The 22,862-nt window shown below is 54.1% G+C and overlaps 1 protein-coding gene across 1 annotated transcript in view; it reads left to right on the forward strand.

Moving 5' to 3' along the window:
* Positions 1–22,862, forward strand: part of NECAB2 (N-terminal EF-hand calcium binding protein 2) — a 57,501-nt gene that overhangs the window by 26,125 nt on the left and 8,514 nt on the right. Inside the window, 6 exon segments of the mRNA XM_075584726.1 lie at positions 9,648–9,705; positions 9,708–9,783; positions 14,411–14,502; positions 14,505–14,525; positions 17,345–17,424; positions 21,988–22,044. Of these exon segments, the coding sequence (XP_075440841.1) occupies positions 9,648–9,705; positions 9,708–9,783; positions 14,411–14,502; positions 14,505–14,525; positions 17,345–17,424; positions 21,988–22,044 (384 nt within the window).

Consider the following 22,862-nt stretch of genomic DNA (forward strand, 5'->3'; position numbering starts at 1 on the left):
CCCCCTCCCTCCTCACACCTCCCCCCCTCCCTCCTCCACACACCCCCTCCCTCCCACACACCACCCCCCACCCTCCTCACACACACCCCCTCCCCACACACCCCCCTCCCTCCTCACACCCCCCCCCTCCCACCTCACACCCCCCTCCCTCCTCCTCACACCCCCACACCCTCCCTCCTCACACCCCCCCACCCTCCCCCTCACACCCACACCTCCAAACACCCTCCCCTCACAAACACCCTCCCTCCAAACACCCTCCCCCAACCATCCTCCCACCCCCAACACCCTCCCCTCCCCAACAACCTCCCCTCCCAACACCCTCCCCTCCCAACACCCCTCCCACCCAACACCCTCCCTCCTCAACTCACACCCTCCCTCCTCACCATCCCCCCCTCCTCCTCACATCCCACACCCTCCCTCCACACACACCCCCCCCTCCCCTCCTCACATCCCCCCCTCCCTCCTCACCATCCCCCCTCCCTCCCACACACCACCCCCTCCCTCCACACACCCCCCCTCCCTCCTCACATCCCCCCCTCCCTCCTCACATCCCCCCCTCCCTCCTCACATCCCCCCTCCCTCCTCACATCCCCCCCCTCCCACCTCACATCCCCCCTCCCTCCTCACACCCCCCCTCCCTCCTCACATACCCCCCTCCCCCTCACATACCACCCCCCCCACCCTCCTCACATACCATCCCCCTCCCTCCCTCCTCACATACCATCCCCTCCCTCCCTCCTCACATATCACCCCCTCCCTCCTCACACCCTCCCTCCTCACACCCCCTCCTCACACCCTCCCTCTCACACCCTCCCTCCTCACACCCTCCCTCCTCACACCCTCCCTCCTCACACCCTCCCTCCTCACACCCTCCCTCCTCACACCCTCCCTCCTCACACCCTCCCTCCCAACATCCTCCCTCCCAACACCCTCCCTCCCAACACCCTCCCTCCCAACACCCCCTCCCTCATATCTCACACCCTCCCCTCCTCACATCCCCCCCTCCCTCCTCACATCCCCCCCTCCCTCCTCACACACACCCCCTCCCTCCTCACACCCCCCCTCCCTCCTCACATCCCCCCTCCCCTCCCTCCACATCCCCCCCTCCCTCCTCACATCCCCCCTCCCTCCTCACACCCCCCCTCCTCCTCACATACCCCCCTCCCTCCTCACACCCCCCCCTCCCTCCTCACATCCCCCCCTCCCTCCTCACACCCCCCCTCCCTCCTCACATACCCCCCCTCCCTCCTCACATACCCCCCCTCCCCCTCACATACCATCCCCTCCCTCCCTCCTCACATATCACCCCCTCCCTCCTCACACCCTCCCTCCTCACACACCCTCCCTCCTCATACCCTCCCTCCTCACACCCTCCTCCTCACACCCTCCCTCCCAACATCCTCCCTCCCAACACCCTCCCTCCCAACACCCTCCCTCCTCACATCCCCCCCTCCCTCCTCACATCCCCCCCTCCCTCCTCACATCCCCCCCTCCCTCCTCACATCCCCCCTCCCTCCTCACACCCCCCCTCCCTCCTCACATACCCCCCCCTCCCTCCTCACATACCCCCCTCCCCCCTCACATACCACCCCCCCCCCCCTCCTCACATACCATCCCCTCCCTCCCTCCTCACATACCATCCCCTCCCTCCCTCCTCACATACCATCCCCTCCCTCCCCTCCTCACATATCATCCCCTCCCTCCTCACATCCCCCCCCCCCCTCCCTCCTCACATCCCCTCCTCCCCTCCCTCCTCACATCCCCCTCCTCACATACCCCTCCCCTCACACCGCCCCCCATCTCCCCTTACACCCCACCCCCCTAGACTGGAATATGCACAGATATATCCTGTTCTCATTCAGTAACGAGCACATACAGGCAGCAGTAATTGGGCTGATCAGACGCTCTTTCGCTCTGCTGCCGCGTGTTGCTGCACTTACATCACAGGAGCCTAATAACACTGCTCTAATCTTCTTAACTAATGACTAGCTGGGGGAAAGGAGGCGGACATCTTTGTTTCACCCGCCTCCCCATCACACGATCTTCTGCAGAAAAGCCGCCTCATTGAGCAGTAATTATATCACTGGGGACGATAACGACGCTGAGGAAGTAAATGTTTAGACGATTATTAATCAGGGTAGCGCTCATTAAATCTCCCCGCGTCTTACCCGATTACCACGTTAACCCTTCCCATGCAGGACTGGAATGGAACCAACTCCCTTCACTGCACGAAACACGTGTAATACATGCAATTATCTGTCCAGTAAGACATGAGTAATGTGTGCGCCTTCTACCCCCGCAGCGCCTTCGCCGTAACCCCCCGCAGCGCCTTCGCCGTAACCCCCCACAGCGCCTTCGCCGTAACCCCCCGCAGCTCCTTCGCCGTAACCCCCCGCAGCGCCTTCGCCGTAACCCCCCGCAGCGCCTTCTACGTAACCCCCCGCAGCGCCTTCGCCGTAACCCCCCGCAGCGCCTTCTACGTAACCCCCCCGCAGCGCCTTTCTACGTAACCCCCCGCAGCGCCTTCTACATAACCCCCCGCAGCGCCTTCTACCCCCGCAGCGCCTTCGCCGTAACCCCCCGCAGCGCCTTCGCCGTAACCCCCCGCAGCGCCTTCTACGTAACCCCCCGCAGCGCCTTCTACGTAACCCCCCGCAGCGCCTTCTACGTAACCCCCCCGCAGCGCCTTCTACGTAACCCCCCGCAGCGCCTTCTACGTAACCCCCCGCAGCGCCTTCTACGTAACCCCCCGCAGCGCCTTCTACGTAACCCCCCGCAGCGCCTTCTACGTAACCCCCCGCAGCGCTTTCTACGTAACCCCCCCGCAGCGCCTTCTACGTAACCCCCCGCAGCGCCTTCTACGTAACGCCCCCGCAGCGCCTTCTACGTAACCCCCCCGCAGCGCCTTCTACGTAACCCAACCCGCAGCGCTTCTACGTAACCCCCCGCAGCGCCTTCTACCCCCGCAGCGCCTTCGCCGTAACCCCCCGCAGCGCCTTCGCCGTAACCCCCCGCAGCGCCTTCTACCCCCGCAGCGCCTTCGCCGTAACCCCCCGCAGCGCCTTCTACGTAACCCCCCCCCCGCAGCGCCTTCTACGTAACCCCCCCCGCAGCGCCTTCTACGTAACCCCCCCGCAGCGCCTTCTACGTAACCCCCCCGCAGCGCCTTCTACGTAACCCCCCGCAGCGCCTTCTACGTAACCCCCCGCAGCGCCTTCTACGTAACCCCCCGCAGCGCCTTCTACGTAACCCTTCGCAGCGCCTTCTACGTAACCCCCCGCAGCGCATTCTACGTAACCCCCCGCAGCGCATTTTACGTAACGCCCCGCAGTGCCTTCTACGTAACCCCCCGCAGCGCCTTCTACGTAACCCCCCGCAGCGCCTTCGACGTAACCCCCCGCAGCGCCTTCGCCGTAACCCCCCGCAGCGCCTTCGCCGTAACCCCCCGCAGCGCCTTCGCCGTAATCCCCCGCAGCGCCTTCTACCCCCGCAGCGCCTTCGCCGTAACCCCCCGCAGCGCCTTCTACGTAACCCCCCCCGCAGCGCCTTCTACGTAACCCCCCCCGCAGCGCCTTCTACGTAACCCCCCCACAGCGCCTTCTACGTAACCCCCCCACAGCGCCTTCTACGTAACCCCCCCCCGCAGCGCCTTCTACGTAACCCCCCCGCAGCGCCTTCTACGTAACCCCCCCCCGCAGCGCCTTCTACGTAACCCCCCCGCAGCGCCTTCTACGTAACCCCCCCCCGCAGCGCCTTCTACGTAACCCCCCGCAGCACCTTCTGCGTAACCCCCCCCGCAGCGCCTTCTACGTAACCCCCCCCCCCCCGCAGCGCCTTCTACGTAACCCCCCCGCAGCGCCTTCTACGTAACCCCCCCGCAGCGCCTTCTACGTAACCCCCCCGCAGCGCCTTCTACGTAACCCACCCGCAGCGCCTTCTACGTAACCCCCCGCAGTGCCTTCTACGTAACCCCCCGCAGCGCCTTCTACCCCGCAGCGCCTTCGCCGTAACCCCCCGCAGCGCCTTCGCCGTAACCCCCCGCAGCGCCTTCTACCCCTGCAGCGCCTTCGCCGTAACCCCCCGCAGCGCCTTCGCCGTAACCCCCCGCAGCGCCTTCTACCCCTGCAGCGCCTTCGCCTTAACCCTCCGCAGCGCCTTTGCCGTAACCCCCCACAGCGCCTTCTACCCCTGCAGCGCCTTCGCCGTAACCCCCCGCAGCGCCTTCGCCGTAACCCCCCGCAGCGCCTTCGCCGTAACCCCCCGCAGCGCCTTCGCCGTAACCCCCCGCAGCGCCTTCGCCGTAACCCCCCGCAGCGCCTTCTACCCCCGCAGCGCCTTCGCCGTAATCCCCCGCAGCGCCTTCTACCCCCGCAGCGCCTTCGCCGTAACCCCCCGCAGCGCCTTCTACGTAACCCCCCCCGCAGCGCCTTCTACGTAACCCCCCCACAGCGCCTTCTACGTAACCCCCCCCCGCAGCGCCTTCTACGTAACCCCCCGCAGCGCCTTCTACGTAACCCCCCCCGCAGCGCCTTCTACGTAACCCCCCCCGCAGCGCCTTCTACGTAACCCCCCCCCCGCAGCGCCTTCTACGTAACCCCCCGCAGCACCTTCTGCGTAACCCCCCCCCCGCAGCGCCTTCTACGTAACCCCCCCCCCGCAGCGCCTTCTACGTAACCCCCCCGCAGCGCCTTCTACGTAACCCCCCCGCAGCGCCTTCTACGTAACCCCCCCGCAGCGCCTTCTACGTAACCCACCCGCAGCGCCTTCTACGTAACCCCCCGCAGTGCCTTCTACGTAACCCCCGCAGCGCCTTCTACCCCGCAGCGCCTTCGCCGTAACCCCCCCGCAGCGCCTTCGCCGTAACCCCCCGCAGCGCCTTCTACCCCTGCAGCGCCTTCGCCGTAACCCCCCGCAGCGCCTTCGCCGTAACCCCCCGCAGCGCCTTCTACCCCTGCAGCGCCTTCGCCTTAACCCTCCGCAGCGCCTTTGCCGTAACCCCCCACAGCGCTTTCTACGTAACCCCCCGCAGCGCCTTCTACGTAACCCCCCCGCAGCGCCTTCTACGTAACCCCCCGCAGCGCCTTCTACCCCCCGCAGCGCCTTCGCCGTAACCCCCCGCAGCGCCTTCTACGTAACCCCCCGCAGCGCCTTCGCCGTAACCCCCCGCAGCGCCTTCGCCGTAACCCCCCCGCAGCGCCTTCGCCGTAACCCCCCGCAGCGCCTTCGCCGTAACCCCCCGCAGCGCCTTCTACGTAACCCCCCGCAGCGCCTTCTACGTAACCCCCCCGCAGCGCCTTCTACGTAACCCCCCCGCAGCGCCTTCTACGTAACCCCCCCGCAGCGCCTTCTACGTAACCCCCCAGCAGCGCCTTCTACGTAACCCCCCGCAGCGCCTTCTACGTAACCCCCCCGCAGCGCCTTCTACGTAACCCCCCGCAGCGCCTTCTACGTAACCCCGCCGCAGCGCCTTCTACGTAACCCCCCGCAGCGCCTTCTACGTAACCCCCCGCAGCGCCTTCTACGTAACCCCCCGCAGCGCCTTCTACGTAACCCCCCCCGCAGCGCCTTCTACGTAACCCCCCCCGCAGCGCCTTCTACGTAACCCCCCCCGCAGCGCCTTCTACGTAACCCCCCCCCCCGCAGCGACCCGCGTGGAAAGGGCAACACAATGTTTCAGAGACTGGATACTGCGTGTGGCACTATAGGGAGAGGGTTACCACGGGACTCTGGAACGCTCTGTCCTTCAGAAGACGGGCGGACATTTCTCCCACAGTTGAGGACGTTTCCCGTACCCTGTGCATTATTATATGAATAATGGATTCGGGGAGGGGGGGGGGGGGGTCTGTACAGGCGCACGATCCTATAGGAAGGACGGCAGTATACAGGGTACACCCCGCGTGTCCCAGAAGTGCTGCATAACCCTCCCTGGCCTAATGCATTATTTCCACCTGCCACTTAATGGCGCCTCGTTCCTCTTCAGAGAAAGCACCTTAGGGGTTAAATGGGCCCTAATGTCTGAATAATGTATATAGTTATTATCCATATGATATATACTTATTAATATTACATATGCTTATCTATATTTATGGCATATTTTGTCTTTGCTTTTCCATTATAACTCGCCAACCAGCAGCTAAAGGGTGGCGGTGGAAAGTAGTGGTACTGTGTATGCCATTTCGTGGTCCCTCTCACCCCCTGCAGTCCCCACATTTGTATGAGACGGGGAGGGGTACTGTTGGGGTACCCGACATGATGGGGGGGCAGAGAGATTACCCGGCATGATTGGGGGAGCAGAGAGATTACCCGACATGATGGGGGGGGAGCAGAGAGATTACCCGACATGATGGGGGGAGCAGAGAGATTACCCGACATGATGGGGGGAGCAGAGAGATTACCCGACATGATGGGGGGAGCAGAGAGATTACCCGACATGATGGGGGGAGCAGAGAGATTACCCGACATGATGGGGGGAGCAGAGAGATTACCCGACATGATGGGGGGAGCAGAGAGATTACCCGACATGATGGGGGGGGAGCAGAGAGATTACCCGACATGATGGGGGGAGCAGAGAGATTACCCGACATGATGGGGGGAGCAGAGAGATTACCCGACATGATGGGGGGAGCAGAGAGATTACCCGACATGATGGGGGGGAGCAGAGAGATTACCCGACATGATGGGGGGAGCAGAGAGATTACCCGACATGATGGGGGGAGCAGAGAGATTACCCCGACATGATGGGGGGAGCAGAGAGATTACCCGACATGATGGGGGGAGCAGAGAGATTACCCGACATGATGGGGGGAGCAGAGAGATTACCCGACATGATGGGGGGGGAGCAGAGAGATTACCCGACATGATGGGGGGAGCAGAGAGATTACCCGACATGATGGGGGGAGCAGAGAGATTACCCGACATGATGGGGGGAGCAGAGAGATTACCCGACATGATGGGGGGAGCAGAGAGATTACCCGACATGATGGGGGGAGCAGAGAGATTACCCGACATGATGGGGGGAGCAGAGAGATTACCCGACATGATGGGGGGGGGAGAGAGCAGAAAGATTACCCGCAGGCTATGGGGCGGCAGAGAGATTGTGTCGGGGAGAAGTTGTGTTCTGGGTGATTAATGGCCGTGACACAATAAGGGAGGTTTCTGTCCCAATGACGCCGAAATACACCAAAATCCGTCATTATTAGTAAGAAGAAGCCGCGCAGTCAGAAGTCTGCGCCGGCTACTTACTGTAATATAGCATCGCTGCACCGCTTTTATGTGCATGTATCATTTATTGTGTGTGTGTGTGTGTGTGTGTGTGTGTGTGTGTGTGTGTGTGTGTGTATGTGTATACGCACTCGCACACGCGTCGTAAAAAGTAGAGAAAACGTTTCATGCACAATACACACGCTGTTTCAGGCGAGGAAACTTTTTCTTGATAAAACTGAAACGTAGATTTTTTTTTTTTTTTTTTTTTTTTTTTTTTTAAAGATAAATATTAATATATATATACATACACACACATACACACACTATTTATACACAGTGTCCCCCAGGCAAAGACATTCCTGCCAGTGAGTGTGTCACATTGTCACCTGCGTGTGTGTGTGTGTGTGTGTGTGTCACACTGTCACCTGCCTGTGTTGGTGTGTGTGTCCACACTATCACCTGCCTGTGTGTGTGTGTCACACTGTCATCTGCCTGTATGTGTGTCTGCGCTGTTCTTCTATTCACTTGTGCAGTGTGAATATACCCGGGCATACCCTCCTGCGCAGTGTGTGTATATACACCCCTCCTGCGCAGTGTGTGTATATACACCCCTCCTGCGCAGTGTGTGTATATACACCCCTCCTGCGCAGTGTGTATATTCACCCCTCCTGCGCAGTGTGTGTATATACACCCCTCCTGCGCAGTGTGTATATTCACCCCCTCCTGCGCAGTGTGTGTATATACACCCCTCCCGCGCAGTCTGTATATGCACCCCTCCTGCGCAGTCTGTATATACACCCCTCCTGCGCAGTCTGTATATACACCCCTCCTGCGCAGTGTGTATATACACCCCTCCCGCGCAGTCTGTATATGCACCCCTCCTGCGCAGTGTGTATATACACCCCTCCTGCGCAGTGTGTATATGCACCCCTCCTGCGCAGTGTGTATATACACCCCAAAAACAAATAGAGGAGGTATAGAGTCCTCCCCAGAGATCCTCAATTACTGCACACAGGGCTAGGTGATTAAATGGGCTCAAATACCAAATGTGCAAAAGGTTCAATCAACCTAATTACAGGTAAGTAACTGCACCCATCACTGTGGGCGGACAATTACCACTAAAACGCCAAAATGGCAAAATAACAAATCTTTTATTAATATTCTAAACATACAACATAGGACACTTACTCTACGTTGACGTCGTGGAGGAGAGAGATAACTGGTGAGATCAGTCCCTGCTATTCGGCTGCTGCGGGCTATTTAACGCTTAAGAACACTGACCTAAGTGCTGGTATTTATGTATACTTCATGTGAATGCGAGTTAACATGGCTACAAGAGACTTTATTTAGTATATAGCCATCGCTACATGCAGCGTTTAACCAACGATTCAACAGTGTGCAGCATTTAGCCTGATTGGGTATTTTGTATCAGTCCTATGTCCTAGACACTGTGTATTAACATATGTAACTGAGGGACATCTGACAACGTGCACATCATTGGATGTATATGTGCTTCGAATGCATGCAATTACCATATAACTATATAAGCACACTGGAGTTACCTACGTGAGGGGATATTGCCTTATAGCACTCATCTGTGGATTTACCATTTAAGTGCTGTACCTCTCACATACAGTTCCATTGGTAACTCACCTATTGCTAGCAGTGCAACTACACCAGTTATTTTCATATTTTAATTGGTTTTATCCGTTTAGAGTAAGTGTCCTATGTTGTATGTTTTGAATATTAATAAAAGATTTGTTATTTTGCCATTTTGGCGTTTTAGTGGTAATTGTCCGCCCACAGTGATGGGTGCAGTTACTTACCTGTAATTAGGTTGATTGAACCTTTTGCACATTTGGTATTTGAGCCCATTTAATCACCTAGCCCTGTGTGCAGTAATTGAGGATCTCTGGGGAGGACTCTATACCTCCTCTATTTGTTTTTTGTATATGTTTACCCTATCCTCTTTGCACCGGCTGGTAATAGAGTACTATCATACTCTGAATATCTGTAACTATTATCTGGGTGAGCGGTAGACCACAAGTTGTGTTTGTATATACACCCCCTCCTGCGCAGTCTGTATATACACCCCTCCTGCGCAGTCTGTATATACACCCCTCCTGCGCAGTCTGTATATACACCCCTCCTGCGCAGTCTGTATATACACCCCCTCCTGCGCAGTCTGTATATACACCCCTCCTGCACGTGGGTAATGCGATGAGACGCTGCGCAGTGTGTATATATATATATATATATATATACACACACACACACACACACACACACACACCACACACACACACACACACACACCCCCCCCCCCCCCCCAGAGGTTCAGACATTAGCAGTTTAACCCTTTTTATCCACGAGTCGTCCGCAGGGATGCCCCGTGGATCGCAGCATCCCGGACACGTGTCCCATGATTGTCCCTGTCCCCACAGGTGTACGAGAGGGGCACCAACGTGGACCAGTTTGTGACGCGGTTCCTGCTGAAGGAGACGGCAATCAGATCCAGTCGCTGCTGAGCTCGGTGGAGAGCGCCGTCGATGCCATCGATGAGCAGACCAATCAGATCAGGCGAGTGCCGCTCACGTCCCCCTCACACTGCAGCCGGCCACGTGACACGAGGTCAGAGGTCACGAGGGGACATGTAAGGTGGAAGTGTGTCACACACTCGCTGTGTATCGTGGTGGGACAGGGCGCCCGGAGTGTGACACAGTGAGGACGGTGGTGTGATGGCGCTGTTTATATGCCATGGTGTTTGTTACCCGTATTCATGCCAGAATGTCCTTGATGTTACGCGCAACCCCCTCTCCCTCCACAACACCCCCACCTCTCCCTGCGCAACCCCCCCCCCCCCCGCCTCTCCCTGCGCAACACCCCCGCCTCTCCCTGCGCAACACCGCCACCTCTCCCTGCGCAACCCCCCCCGCCTCTCCCTGTGCAACACCCCCGCCCCTCCCTGCGCAACCCCCCCCCCCCCGCCTCTCCCTGCGCAACCCCCCCCGCCTCTCCCTGCGCAACCCCCCCCCCCGCCTCTCCCTGCGCATCCCCCCGCCTCTCCCTGCGCATCCCCCCGCCTCTCCCTGCGCAACCCCCCCGCCTCTCCCTGCGCAACCCCCCCGCCTCTCCCTGCGCAACCCCCCCCGCCTCTCCCTGCGCAACCCCCCCGCCTCTCCCTGCGCAACTCCCCCGCCTCTCCCTGCGCAACCCCCCCGCCTCTCCCTGCGCAACCCCCCCGCCTCTCCCTGCGCAACCCCCCCGCCTCTCCCTGCGCAACCCCCCCGCCTCTCCCTGCGCAACCCCCCCGCCTCTCCCTGCGCCGCAACCCCCCCGCCTCTCCCTGCGCCGCAACCCCCCCGCCTCTCCCTGCGCCGCAACCCCCCCGCCTCTCCCTGCGCCGCAACCCCCCCCGCCTCTCCCTGCGCCGCACCCCCCCGCCTCTCCCTGCGCCGCAACCCCCCCCGCCTCTCCCTGCACCGCAACCCCCCCCCGCCTCTCCCTGCGCCGCAACCCCCCCGCCTCTCCCTGCGCCGCAACCCCCCGCCTCTCCCTGCGCCGCAACCCCCCCGCCTCTCCCTCTGCCGCAACACCCCCGCCTCTCCCTGCGCCGCAACACCCCTGCCTCTCCCTGCGCAAACCCACGCCCACCCCCTTTCCCTGCGCCGCCACCCCCTCTCTTTGCACCCCCTCTCTCTTTGCACCCCCCTCTCTTTGCACCCCCCCTTTCTTTGCACCCCCCTCTCCCTGCTCATTCTATATATAGATATATATATACACCGCAACCCCCCCCCGCCTCTCCCTGCGCCGCAACCCCCCGCCTCTCACTGCGCCGCAACCCCCCGCCTCTCCCTGCGCCGCAACCCCCCCGCCTCTCCCTGCGCAACCCCCCCGCCTCTCCCTGCGCCGCAACCCCTGCCTCTCCCTGCGCAACCCCCCCGCCTCTCCCTGCGCCGCACCCCCCGCCTCTCCCTGCGCCGCAACCCCCCCGCCTCTCCCTGCACCGCAACCCCCCCCCCGCCTCTCCCTGCGCCGCAACCCCCCCGCCTCTCCCTGCGCCGCAACCCCCCCCCGCCTCTCCCTGCGCCGCAACCCCCCCCCACCTCTCCCTCCGCCGCAACACCCCCGCCTCTCCCTGCGCCGCAACACCCCTGCCTCTCCCTGCGCAAACCCACGCCCACCCCCTTTCCCTGCGCCGCCACCCCCTCTCTTTGCGCCCCCCCCTCTCTTTGCACCCCCTCTCTCTTTGCACCCCCCTCTCTTTGCACCCCCCCTTTCTTTGCACCCCCCTCTCCCTGCTCATTCTATATATAGATATATCTATCGTATACGTTACCAGCAGCAAAGTTGGCAAGAAGGCGACAGCCGTCAGTAATATGATAATACATTTCTTTATTATCTATATCTATATATTTCTTAGTAGCAAAGTTATCCTCGCACAGCTGAGAGAGACAGAAGGGGTTAATCCCGGATCGGCACTATCGCTGTTTAATGAATAACACCAACAATAAGGCTGCGGCCACGCTAGCGCTGAGCGTGCTGACCGCGCAGCGCTTGGTTAGTTTCGGCAAGTGAAATTGTCCCTTCCCCGCTCGTGCGCGGCCACGGACGCTCACCCACGCTTGGCGCTTGCGTAAACAAAAAAAGAGACTTTTAACTGCGCTCAATTTGCCCGCACCCCCCCCACCCCCCGCACGCGCCTGCGAAATAGTGCGGACACCCGGCGCTCATGCTTGGAGAGTTGGTGACGTCACCGCTCTCAAGCATGAGCGCCAGCGGGGCCGCAGCCTGACTAGCAGAGACGCGCGCGGCAGAGAGAGACTACGGCTGCGATATATAGCCGAACTGCAGGGAGTGCGCGCTCATCTGTGACATCACAATAGCGACGTCGCAGAGAGACGTGACAAGCACATTCTTCTGCGCACGCGACTAGAGGCTGGAATCTGTTTTTTGATTGGACGTCACGCGGGCCGTCGCAACCAGAAAACAAATTTTGAAAGCGCTTCCACTGTCGCCCGCCTTGCAGCTGGAAGCGTCGCGGCTGGTATAAGCGCTTTGAGGGGGGTGTATAGTATTTGTTTTTTCACTGCGCGCTTTTCCTGTATAATCACGGCCTAGCGCGGCAGAGACGAGTACATTAAGGAGACGCGCACGACAGAGAGACGCGCACGGCACAGCAGTGACATGGCAAACAGACGCAGCAGAGCCTAGCACAGCAGAGAGACACGCGGCACAGACTAGCACAGTAGGTAGATATGCGTGGCAGAGAAACGGCACGGCAGAGAGACACGCGGCACAGACTAGCACAGTAGGTAGATATGCGTGGCAGAGAAACGGCACGGCAGAGAGACACGCGGCACAGACTAGCACAGTAGGTAGATATGCGTGGCAGAGAAACGGCACGGCAGAGAGACACGCGGCACAGACTAGCACAGTAGGTAGATATGCGTGGCAGAGACACACGGCACGGCAGAGAGACACACGGCGCAGCAGAGAGACGCGCTGCGCAGGAGAGAGACGCACGGCAGAGACACATGGCAAAGGAGAGATACGCGGCACAGGAGAGAGACACGCGGCAGAGACACACGGCACAGGAGAGAGGCGCAGCAGAGACACACGGCACAGGAGAGACACACGAGAGACGCGGCACAGGAAAGACACGCGGCACAGGAGAGAGACACACGGGAGACACACACAGGGCACGGGAGAGACACGCGGCACAGGAGAGAGACACGCGTGGAACAGGAGAGAGACACGCGTGGAACAGGAGAGAGATGCAGCAGAGAGACACACACGATGTGACCGAATGCAGGACCAAAGTTTGATGCTTCTCTGGGCCACGTGTCTCCATGGAGATAGGAAATCGCTCTGAGTAACCATGGAAACTAGCGAGATATGAAACATGCCACTTCTACTCAGCACGGAAACTCTCCCAGCGCTGGGGCACAGAGCGGCGATCACCGTGACTGTGCAGCAGGGTATAGTGGTTCAGAGTACCTTCTATACAGTGTGTGTTTTAGTTAAGTAAAAGTTTTTATGAGAAAGTAAACGACACACAGTCCCAGTAACAGAGAGGCTCCTCACCCTGTTCTGTATCCCCCCTTCCACGTATCTCACCCTGTTCTGTATCCCCCCTTCACTATCTCACCCTGTTCTGTATCCCCCCTTCACTATCTCACCCTGTTCTGTATCCCCCCCTTCCACTATCTCACCCTGTTCTGTATCCCCCCCTTCCACTATCTCACCCTGTTCTGTATCCCCCCCTTCCACTATCTCACCCTGTTCTGTATCCCCCTTCCACTATCTCACCCTGTTCTGTATCCCCTCTTCCACTATCTCACCCTGTTCTGTATCCCCCCCCTTCCACTATCTCACCCTGTTCTGTATCCCCCCCCTTCCACTATCTCACCCTGTTCTGTATCCCCCCTTCCACTATATCACCCTGTTCTGTATCCCCCCTTCCACTATCTCACCCTGTTCTGTATCCCCCCTTCCACTATCTCACCCTGTTCTGTATCCCCCCTTCCACTATCTCACCCTGTTCTGTATCCCCCCCTCCCACTATCTCACCCTGTCCTGTATCCCCCCTCCCACTATCTCACCCTGTTCTGTATCCCCCCTTCCACTATATCACCCTGTTCTGTATCCCCCCTTCCACTATCTCACCCTGTTCTGTATCCCCCCTCCCACTATCTCACCCTGTTCTATATCCCCCCTTCCACTATCTCACCCTGTTCTGTATCCCCCCCTCCCACTATCTCACCCTGTTCTGTATCCCCCCTCCCACTATCTCACCCTGTTCTTGTATCCCCCCTTCCACTATATCACCCTGTTCTGTATCCCCCCTTCCACTATCTCACCCTGTTCTGTATCCCCCCTCCCACTATCTCACCCTGTTCTGTATCCCCCCCTTCCACTATATCACCCTGTTCTGTATCCCCCCTTCCACTATCTCACCCTGCTATATATCCCCCCTTCCACTATCTCACCCTGCTATATATCCCCCCCCGTTTGGGGTCAGCCCTGGGGTAGACGTTTCTTACACGTGTTTTTTCCCCTTTGGCAAAATGGATAACGGAAGATAATTAGAAGTTATGGTTTAGAGGCGGGAAGTGCCGAGTGGAGCAGAAGAGCTGACAATCTATTTGCAGGACTAAGGCACAGGAGGATAATGGGATGAATTGCTCCTGTTTTGGGGTCTCAGGCACTGCCACAATAAGACCGGACAAGGGGTGATGGAGAATTGGTATGGAGACTCGACACCCCCCTACCCAGGAACAAGAACCGCAGCCAAGGACCCCGGAAGAGCTTTAAAAGCAGTGAGCATCGCCCCACCTATACATGCACTGTCTCCCCCCCTCCCACCTATACATGCACTGTCTCCCCCCCTCCCACCTATACATGCACTGTCTCCCCCCCCTCCCACCTATACATGCACTGTCTCCCCCCCCCTCCCACCTATACATGCACTGTCTCCCCCCCTCCCACCTATACATGCACTGTCCCCCCCCCTCCCACCTATACATGCACTGTCTTCCCCCCTCCCACCTATACATGCACTGTCTCCCCCCCCTCCCACCTATACATGCACTGTCTCCCCCCCCTCCCCACCTATACATGCACTGTCTCCCCCCCTCCCACCTATACATGCACTGTCTCCCCCCCTCCCACCTATACATGCACTGTCTCCCCCCCCTCCCACCTATACATGCACTGTCTCGCCCCCCCTCCCTCCTATACATGCACTATCTCCCCCCCCTCCCACCTATACATGCACTGTCTCCCCCCCCTCCCTCCTATACATGCACTGTCTCCCCCCCCTCCCACCTATACATGCACTGTCTCCCCCCCTCCCTCCTATACATGCACTGTCTCCCCCCCTCCCACCTATACATGCACTGTCTCCCCCCCCCCTCCCACCTATACATGCACTGTCTCCCCCCCCCTCCCACCTATACATGCACTGTCTCCCCCCTCCCTCTCCCACCTATACATGCCACTGTCTCCCCCCCTCTCCCACCTATACATGCACTGTTTCCCCCGCTCCCACCTATACATGCACTGTCTCCCCCCCTCCCACCTATACATGCACTGCTCTCCCCCCCCTCCCACAATACATGCACTGTCCCCCCTCCCCCTCCCACCTATACATGCACTGTTTCCCCCGCTCCCACCTATACATGCACTGTCCCCCTCCCCCTCCCACCTATACATGCACTGTCTCCCCCCTCCCACCTATACATGCACTGTCTCCCCCCCTCCCACCTATACATGCACTGTCTCCCCCCCCTCCCACCTATACATGCACTGTCCCCCCTCCCCCTCCCACCTATACATGCACTGTTTCCCCCGCTCCCACCTATACATGCACTGTCCCCCCTCCCCTCCCACCTATACATGCACTGTTTCCCCCGCTCCCACCTATACATGCACTGTCTCCCCCCCCTCCCTCCTATACATGCACTGTCTCCCCCCCCTCCCACCTATACATGCACTGTCTCCCCCCCTCCCACCTATACATGCTCTGTCTCCCCCCCTCCCACCTATACATGCACTGTCTCCCCCCTCCCACCTATACATGCACTGTCTCCCCCCCCTCCCACCTATACATGCACTGTCTCCCCCCCGCTCCCACCTATACATGCACTGTCTCCCCCCCGCTCCCACCTATACATGCACTGTCTCCCCCCCCTCTTCCACCTATACATGCACTGTCTTCCCCCCTCTTCCACCTATACATGCACTGTCTCCCCCCTCCTCTCCCACCTATACATGACTGTCTCCCCCCTCCTCTCCCACCTATACATGCACTGTCTCCCCCCCTCTTCCCCTACACATGCACTGTCTCCCCCCCTCTCCCACCTATACATGCACTGTCTCCCCCTCCTCTCCCACCTATACATGCACTGTCTCCCCCCTCCTCTCCCACCTATACATGCACTGTCTCCCCCCTCCTCTCCCACCTATACATGCACTGTCTCCCCCTCCTCTCCCACCTATACATGCACTGTCTCCCCCTCCCACCTATACATGCACTGTCTCCCCCCTCCCACCTATACGTGCACTGTCTCCCCCCTCTCCACCTATACGTGCACTGTCTCCCCCCCCTCTTCCACCTACACGTGCACTGTCTCCCCCTCCTCTCCCACCTACACGTGCACTGTCTCCCCCCTCCTCTCCCACCTATACGTGCACTGTCTCCCCCTCCCACCTATACGTGCACTGTCTCCCCCCCTCCCACCTATACATGCACTGTCTCCCCCCCTCCCACCTATACATGCACTGTCTCCCCCCCTCTTCCACCTATACATGCACTGTCTCCCCCTCCCCTCCCACCTATACAATGCACTGTCTCCCCCCCTCCTCTCCCACTTATACATGCACTATCCCCCCCTCCTCTCCCACTTATACATGCACTGTCCCCCCCTCCTCTCCCACCTATACATGCACTGTCTCCCCCTCCTCTCCCACCTATACATGCACTGTCTCCCCCTCCTCTCCCACCTATACATGCACTGTCTCCCCCCTCCCACCTATACATGCACTGTCTCCCCCCTCCCACCTATACATGCACTGTCTCCCCCCTCACCACCTATACATGCACGGTCTCCCCCCCCTCTTCCACCTATACATGCACTGCCTCCCCCCCCCTCTTCCACCTATACATGCACTGTCTCCCCCCTCTTCCACTTATACATGCACTGTCTCCCCCCCCTCTCCACCTATACATGCACTGTCTCCCCCCCCTCCCACCTATACATGCACTGTCTCCCCCCCCTCCCACCTATACATGCACTGTTTCCCCCCCTCCCACCTATACATGCACTGTCTCCCCCCCCCCCCTCTGCCCTACGCACATGCGCGCACACTCTGCTTACAGAGACCAGTCTCACTAATGAGCGAGGTTAGATAACCCGCTAATTACACACGGCGTCTTTATTTGCATCTTTTGGGGCGATCTTTACACCTTCAAACCGTGGCTGTTTCGTGGTAACACTGCCGGCCCTTTCTGGGCCGAGTCCCTTGTCCTGTGAGCAGCTTTAGAACATTAAGCTCCAGGTGGCCACGCGTGGCGTGTTGTGGCTCCGTTGTCAGTGGATGTGGGCTGTTTCATGGTGTGTTCCTATTCTGTGTGTAGGCTCCTCGGACGTGAAGGAGGAAGGGTTAGAAGCGCAAATTAACCGCCTGGCCGAGCTGATTGGGAGACTGGAAAATAAGGTGATTAAAGCACAATTATAAATCTCTACTCCTGGCCGGGGGGAGAAGCGCGAGGGGGGAAGCATGAGGGGACGGGGGGCAGCGCGAGGGGATGGGGGGGGCAGCGCGAGGGGACGGGGGGGAAGCGCGAGGGGGGGGAAGCGCGAGGGGACGGTGGGGGGGGGAGGGGGGAAGCGCGAGGGGGGGGGGGGGGGGAAGCAGCACACTGACCCTGTCCAATATCCCCAGCGGACGCTGACCCCGTCCAGTACCCCCAGCGGGACGCTGACCCCGTCCAGTAACCCCAGCGGGACGCTGACCCCGTCCAGTACCCCCCAGCGGGACGCTGACCCCGTCCAGTACCCCCAGCGGGACGCTGACCCCGTAACCTCATGTTTAATGAATCAGACGTTCTGGCTTTGTGTTTGCTCAGCATTTCTGTAGATGGATTCTGACAGCCCTGACCCGCCTCCGCCTCCCTCTCCCCCCCTCCCAAATCCCTCTCCCCCTCCCTCTGATGTTGGCGGGGAGCACGATGTTGAGATAAAGAAGCTCGTCCGGTGACACCGATATCATCAACTCCGCAACCCCAAAAAGTTAAAATGTCTCGTGGCGTCTTTTCGCGTGGAATTTCCCAACTGCGATAGTTTCTGGGCGCATTACGCAGACACACTTCCCCCCCACCCTCCTCCCCTCCTCTCTGGCCGAGTCGACAACTTTGTGAGCGCTGACAGGTGCGCCCCCTTGTGTTTGCAGCAGAACAGCATTTTCGGTTTGCTGGAATTGCCGGGAATTATTGGCCTGTTATCGGAAATGATTTTGTCACATACCGCAGAGCGCTTTATTCAATCATTTTGTTCCATTGTTCCGGGGGGGGGGAGGGGGTGGGATGCTGATGGAACGGGCGGGCCGTGTTTCCACATTCGTAGTCTATAGGGTAAATAAGGAAGGAGATGGAACCCATCATGGTTACAAATAGTTACATATAGATATAGTAGTTGCATATAGTTCGAGTTCCGTTAGTTATATAGTGGTTTCATATCGTTATATAGTAGTTGCATATAGTTATATAGTAAGTTACATATAATGTTATAGTAGTTATATAGTAGTTGCATATACGGTAGTAGTTAGTTATATAGTAGTTACATAGTTATATAGAAGTTACATATAGTCATAAGTTACTTATAGTTATATAATAGTTACATATAGGTATTTAGTAATTACAGAGTTATATAGTAGTTACTACATATAGTTATATAGTAGTTACATATAGTTATTTAGTAATTAGAGTTACATATAGTTATATAGTAGTTGCATATAGTTATATAGTAGTTCGCAGTTACATATAGTTATTTAGTAATTACAGAGTTACATATAGTTATTTAATAATTACAGAGTTACATATAGTTTTTTTTAGTAATTACAGACTTACATATAGTTTTTTTTAGTAATTAGAGTTACATATAGTCATTTAGTAATTACATAGTTATATATAGTTTTTTAGTAATTACAGAGTTACATATAGTTTTTTTTAGTAATTACAGAGTTACATATAGTTATTTAGTAATTACATATAATTATTTAGTAATTACAGAGTTACATATAGTTATTTAGTAATTACAGAGTTACATATAGTTATTTAGTAATTACAGAGTTACATATAGTTATTTAGTAATTACAGAGTTACATATAGTTATTTAGTAATTACAGAGTTACATATAGTTATTTAGTAATTACATATAGTTATTTAGTAATCACAGAGTTACATATAGTTATTTCGTAATTACAGAGTTACATATAGTTATTTAGTAATTACATATAGTTATTCAGTAATTACAGAGTTACATATAGTTATTTAGTAATTACATATAGTTATTTAGTAATTACAGAGTTACATATAGTTATTTAGTAATTACATATAGTTATTTAGTAATTACAGAGTTACATATAGTTATTCAGTAATTACAGAGTTACATATAGTTATTCAGTAATTACAGAGTTACATATAGTTATTCAGTAATTACAGAGTTACATATAGTTATTTAGTAATTACAGAGTTACATATAGTTATTCAGTAATTACAGAGTTACATATAGTTATTTAGTAATTACAGAGTTACATATAGTTATTCAGTAATTACAGAGTTACATATAGTTATTCAGTAATTACAGAGTTACATATAGTTATTTAGTAATTACAGAGTTACATATAGTTATTTAGTAATTACATATAGTTATTTAGTAATTACAGAGTTACATATAGTTATTCAGTAATTACAGAGTTACATATAGTTATTCAGTAATTACAGAGTTACATATAGTTATTCAGTAATTACAGAGTTACATATAGTTATTTAGTAATTACAGAGTTACATATAGTTATTCAGTAATTACAGAGTTACATATAGTTATTCAGTAATTACAGAGTTACATATAGTTATTTAGTAATTACAGAGTTACATATAGTTATTTAGTAATTACAGAGTTACATATAGTTATTTAGTAATTACAGAGTTACATATAGTTATTTAGTAATTACAGAGTTACATATAGTTATTTAGTAATTACAGAGTTACATATAGTTATTCAGTAATTACAGAGTTACATATAGTTATTTAGTAATTACAGAGTTACATATAGTTATTCAGTAATTACAGAGTTACATATAGTTATTCAGTAATTACAGAGTTACATATAGTTATTCAGTAATTACAGAGTTACATATAGTTATTTAGTAATTACAGAGTTACATATAGTTATTTAGTAATTACAGAGTTACATATAGTTATTTAGTAATTACAGAGTTACATATAGTTATTTAGTAATTACAGAGTTACATATAGTTATTCAGTAATTACAGAGTTACATATAGTTATTTAGTAATTACAGAGTTACATATAGTTATTCAGTAATTACAGAGTTACATATAGTTATTTAGTAATTACAGAGTTACATATAGTTATTTAGTAATTACAGAGTTACATATAGTTATTTAGTAATTACAGAGTTACATATAGTTATTTAGTAATTACAGAGTTACATATAGTTATTTAGTAATTACAGAGTTACATATAGTTATTCAGTAATTACAGAGTTACATATATAGTTATATAGTAATTACAGAGTTACATATAGTTGTATAGTAGTTACATATAGTTATATAGTAATTACAGAGTTACATATAGTTGTATAGTAGTTACATATAGTTATATAGTAATTACAGAGTTACATATAGTTGTATAGTAGTTACATATAGTTATATAGTAATTACAGAGTTACATATAGTTGTATAGTAGTTACATATAGTTATATAGTAATTACAGAGTTACATATAGTTGTATAGTAGTTACATATAGTTATATAGTAATTACAGAGTTACATATAGTTGTATAGTAGTTACATATAGTTATATAGTAATTACAGAGTTACATATAGTTGTATAGTAGTTACATATAGTTATATAGTAATTACAGAGTTACATATAGTTGTATAGTAGTTACATATAGTTATATAGTAATTACAGAGTTACATATAGTTGTATAGTAGTTACATATAGTTATATAGTAATTACAGAGTTACATATAGTTGTATAGTAGTTACATATAGTTATATAGTAATTACAGAGTTACATATAGTTGTATAGTAGTTACATATAGTTATATAGTAATTACAGAGTTACATATAGTTGTATAGTAGTTACATATACAGGCGATCCTCCTTTCCGTAAACTGTCGGCGGCGGAATGCGATTCCCATGTTAATGAGCGGCGCCGGCCAATCCATTCCGATGTCGGATAATGCGTTCTGCAGAAAGCATCGTGATCCGTCAGATAATCCGCCGTAAAACGAAATGTCACATAGTAGTTACATAGTAGTTACATAGTTACATAGTAGTTACATAGTAGTTACATAGTAGTTACATAGTAGATGAGGTTGACAAAAGACACACGTCCATCAAGTTCATCCTGTGCTAAATTTAGACGACAGATACTTTATCCTATATCTGTACTTACAGTATAATGATACAGAAGAAGACAAACAAAAAACCCCAGTGACGTCATCTAATGATATCTCATAAGGGGAAAATAAATTCCTTCCTGACTCCAAGAATTGGCAATCAGATTATTCCCTGGATCAACATCCTTCCCATGTTTACTTATTAGGTATATCTCTGAATAGCTTTCCTTTCTAACAGATCTATTGTATCTGCCATCACAGTCTCCATGGGTAATGAATCCCACATTGTAACCGCACTTACTGTACAGAACCCTTTCCTTGTGTTATGGGTGAAATCTCCTTTCCTCCAACACACGGCACCGTTCTTATAGTGTGTGTGAGACTGTGTTTGTGAGACTGTGTTTGTGTGTGTGTGAGACTGTGTGTATGCAAGTTGTATGTCTGATAATTACTTGTGATGGTGAACATTAAGTATTGTGCATTTTCTCCTTACACACAGGTCTATACGATACTCTGTAAAGTTGCAGCCCCCTGGGAGTGCAGGGTAATTAGTGGGGGGTAATTAGTGAGAGTTACTGTATGTGCTCAGACATTATTCTCTCATGCAAATGTTTTTTTTTTTCTTTCAGACGCTGTCATTTGATTTGCACCAGAGATTGTCTGACAATGACAGCACCGCATCAGCAGTAAGTGCAGAGTATCACCATTCTGTCCGAACGCTCTTGATTTAAACAGTAAATGTCGGGAGCAAAGAGGGTGAAACAGAATGAAATAAAAAGGCTTCCTTCTATAATTCATTCAGGGCACTCCAGCTCTGAAGGGGTTAATTTGTAAGAGGTTCTCCCTGATCTCATTGCAGAGCGCTGCAGGTTCTCCCTGATCTCGTTGCAGAGCGCTGCAGGTTCCTCCTGATCTCGTTGCAGAGCGCTGCACGCTCTCCCTGATCTCATTGCAGAGCGCTGCAGGTTCTCCCTGATCTCATTGCAGAGCGCTGCAGGTTCCTCCTGATCTCATTGCAGAGCGCTGCACGTTCTCCCTGATCTCGTTGCAGAGCACTGCACGCTCTCCCTGATCTTGTTGCAGGTTCTCCCTGATCTCGTTGCAGAGCGCTGCAGGTTCTCCCTGATCTCATTGCAGAGCGCTGCAGGTTCTCCCTGATATTGTTGCAGAGCGCTGCACGTTCTCCCTGATCTCGTTGCAGGTTCTCCCTGATCTCGTTGCAGAGCGCTGCAGGTTCTCCCTGATCTCGTTGCAGGTTCTCCCTGATCTCGTTGCAGAGCGCTGCACGTTCTCTCCCTGATCTCGTTGCAGAGCGCTGCAGGTTCTCCCTGATCTCATTGCAGAGCGCTGCAGGTTCTCCCTGATATTGTTGCAGAGCGCTGCACGTTCTCCCTGATCTCGTTGCAGGTTCTCCCTGATCTCGTTGCAGAGCGCTGCACGTTCTCCCTGATCTTGTTGCAGAGCGCTGCAGGTTCTCCCTGATCTTGTTGCAGAGCGCTGCAGG

The sequence above is a fragment of the Ascaphus truei genome, unplaced genomic scaffold (assembly GCF_040206685.1).
Source record: "Ascaphus truei isolate aAscTru1 unplaced genomic scaffold, aAscTru1.hap1 HAP1_SCAFFOLD_719, whole genome shotgun sequence".
Taxonomy (NCBI): Eukaryota; Metazoa; Chordata; class Amphibia; order Anura; family Ascaphidae; genus Ascaphus; species Ascaphus truei.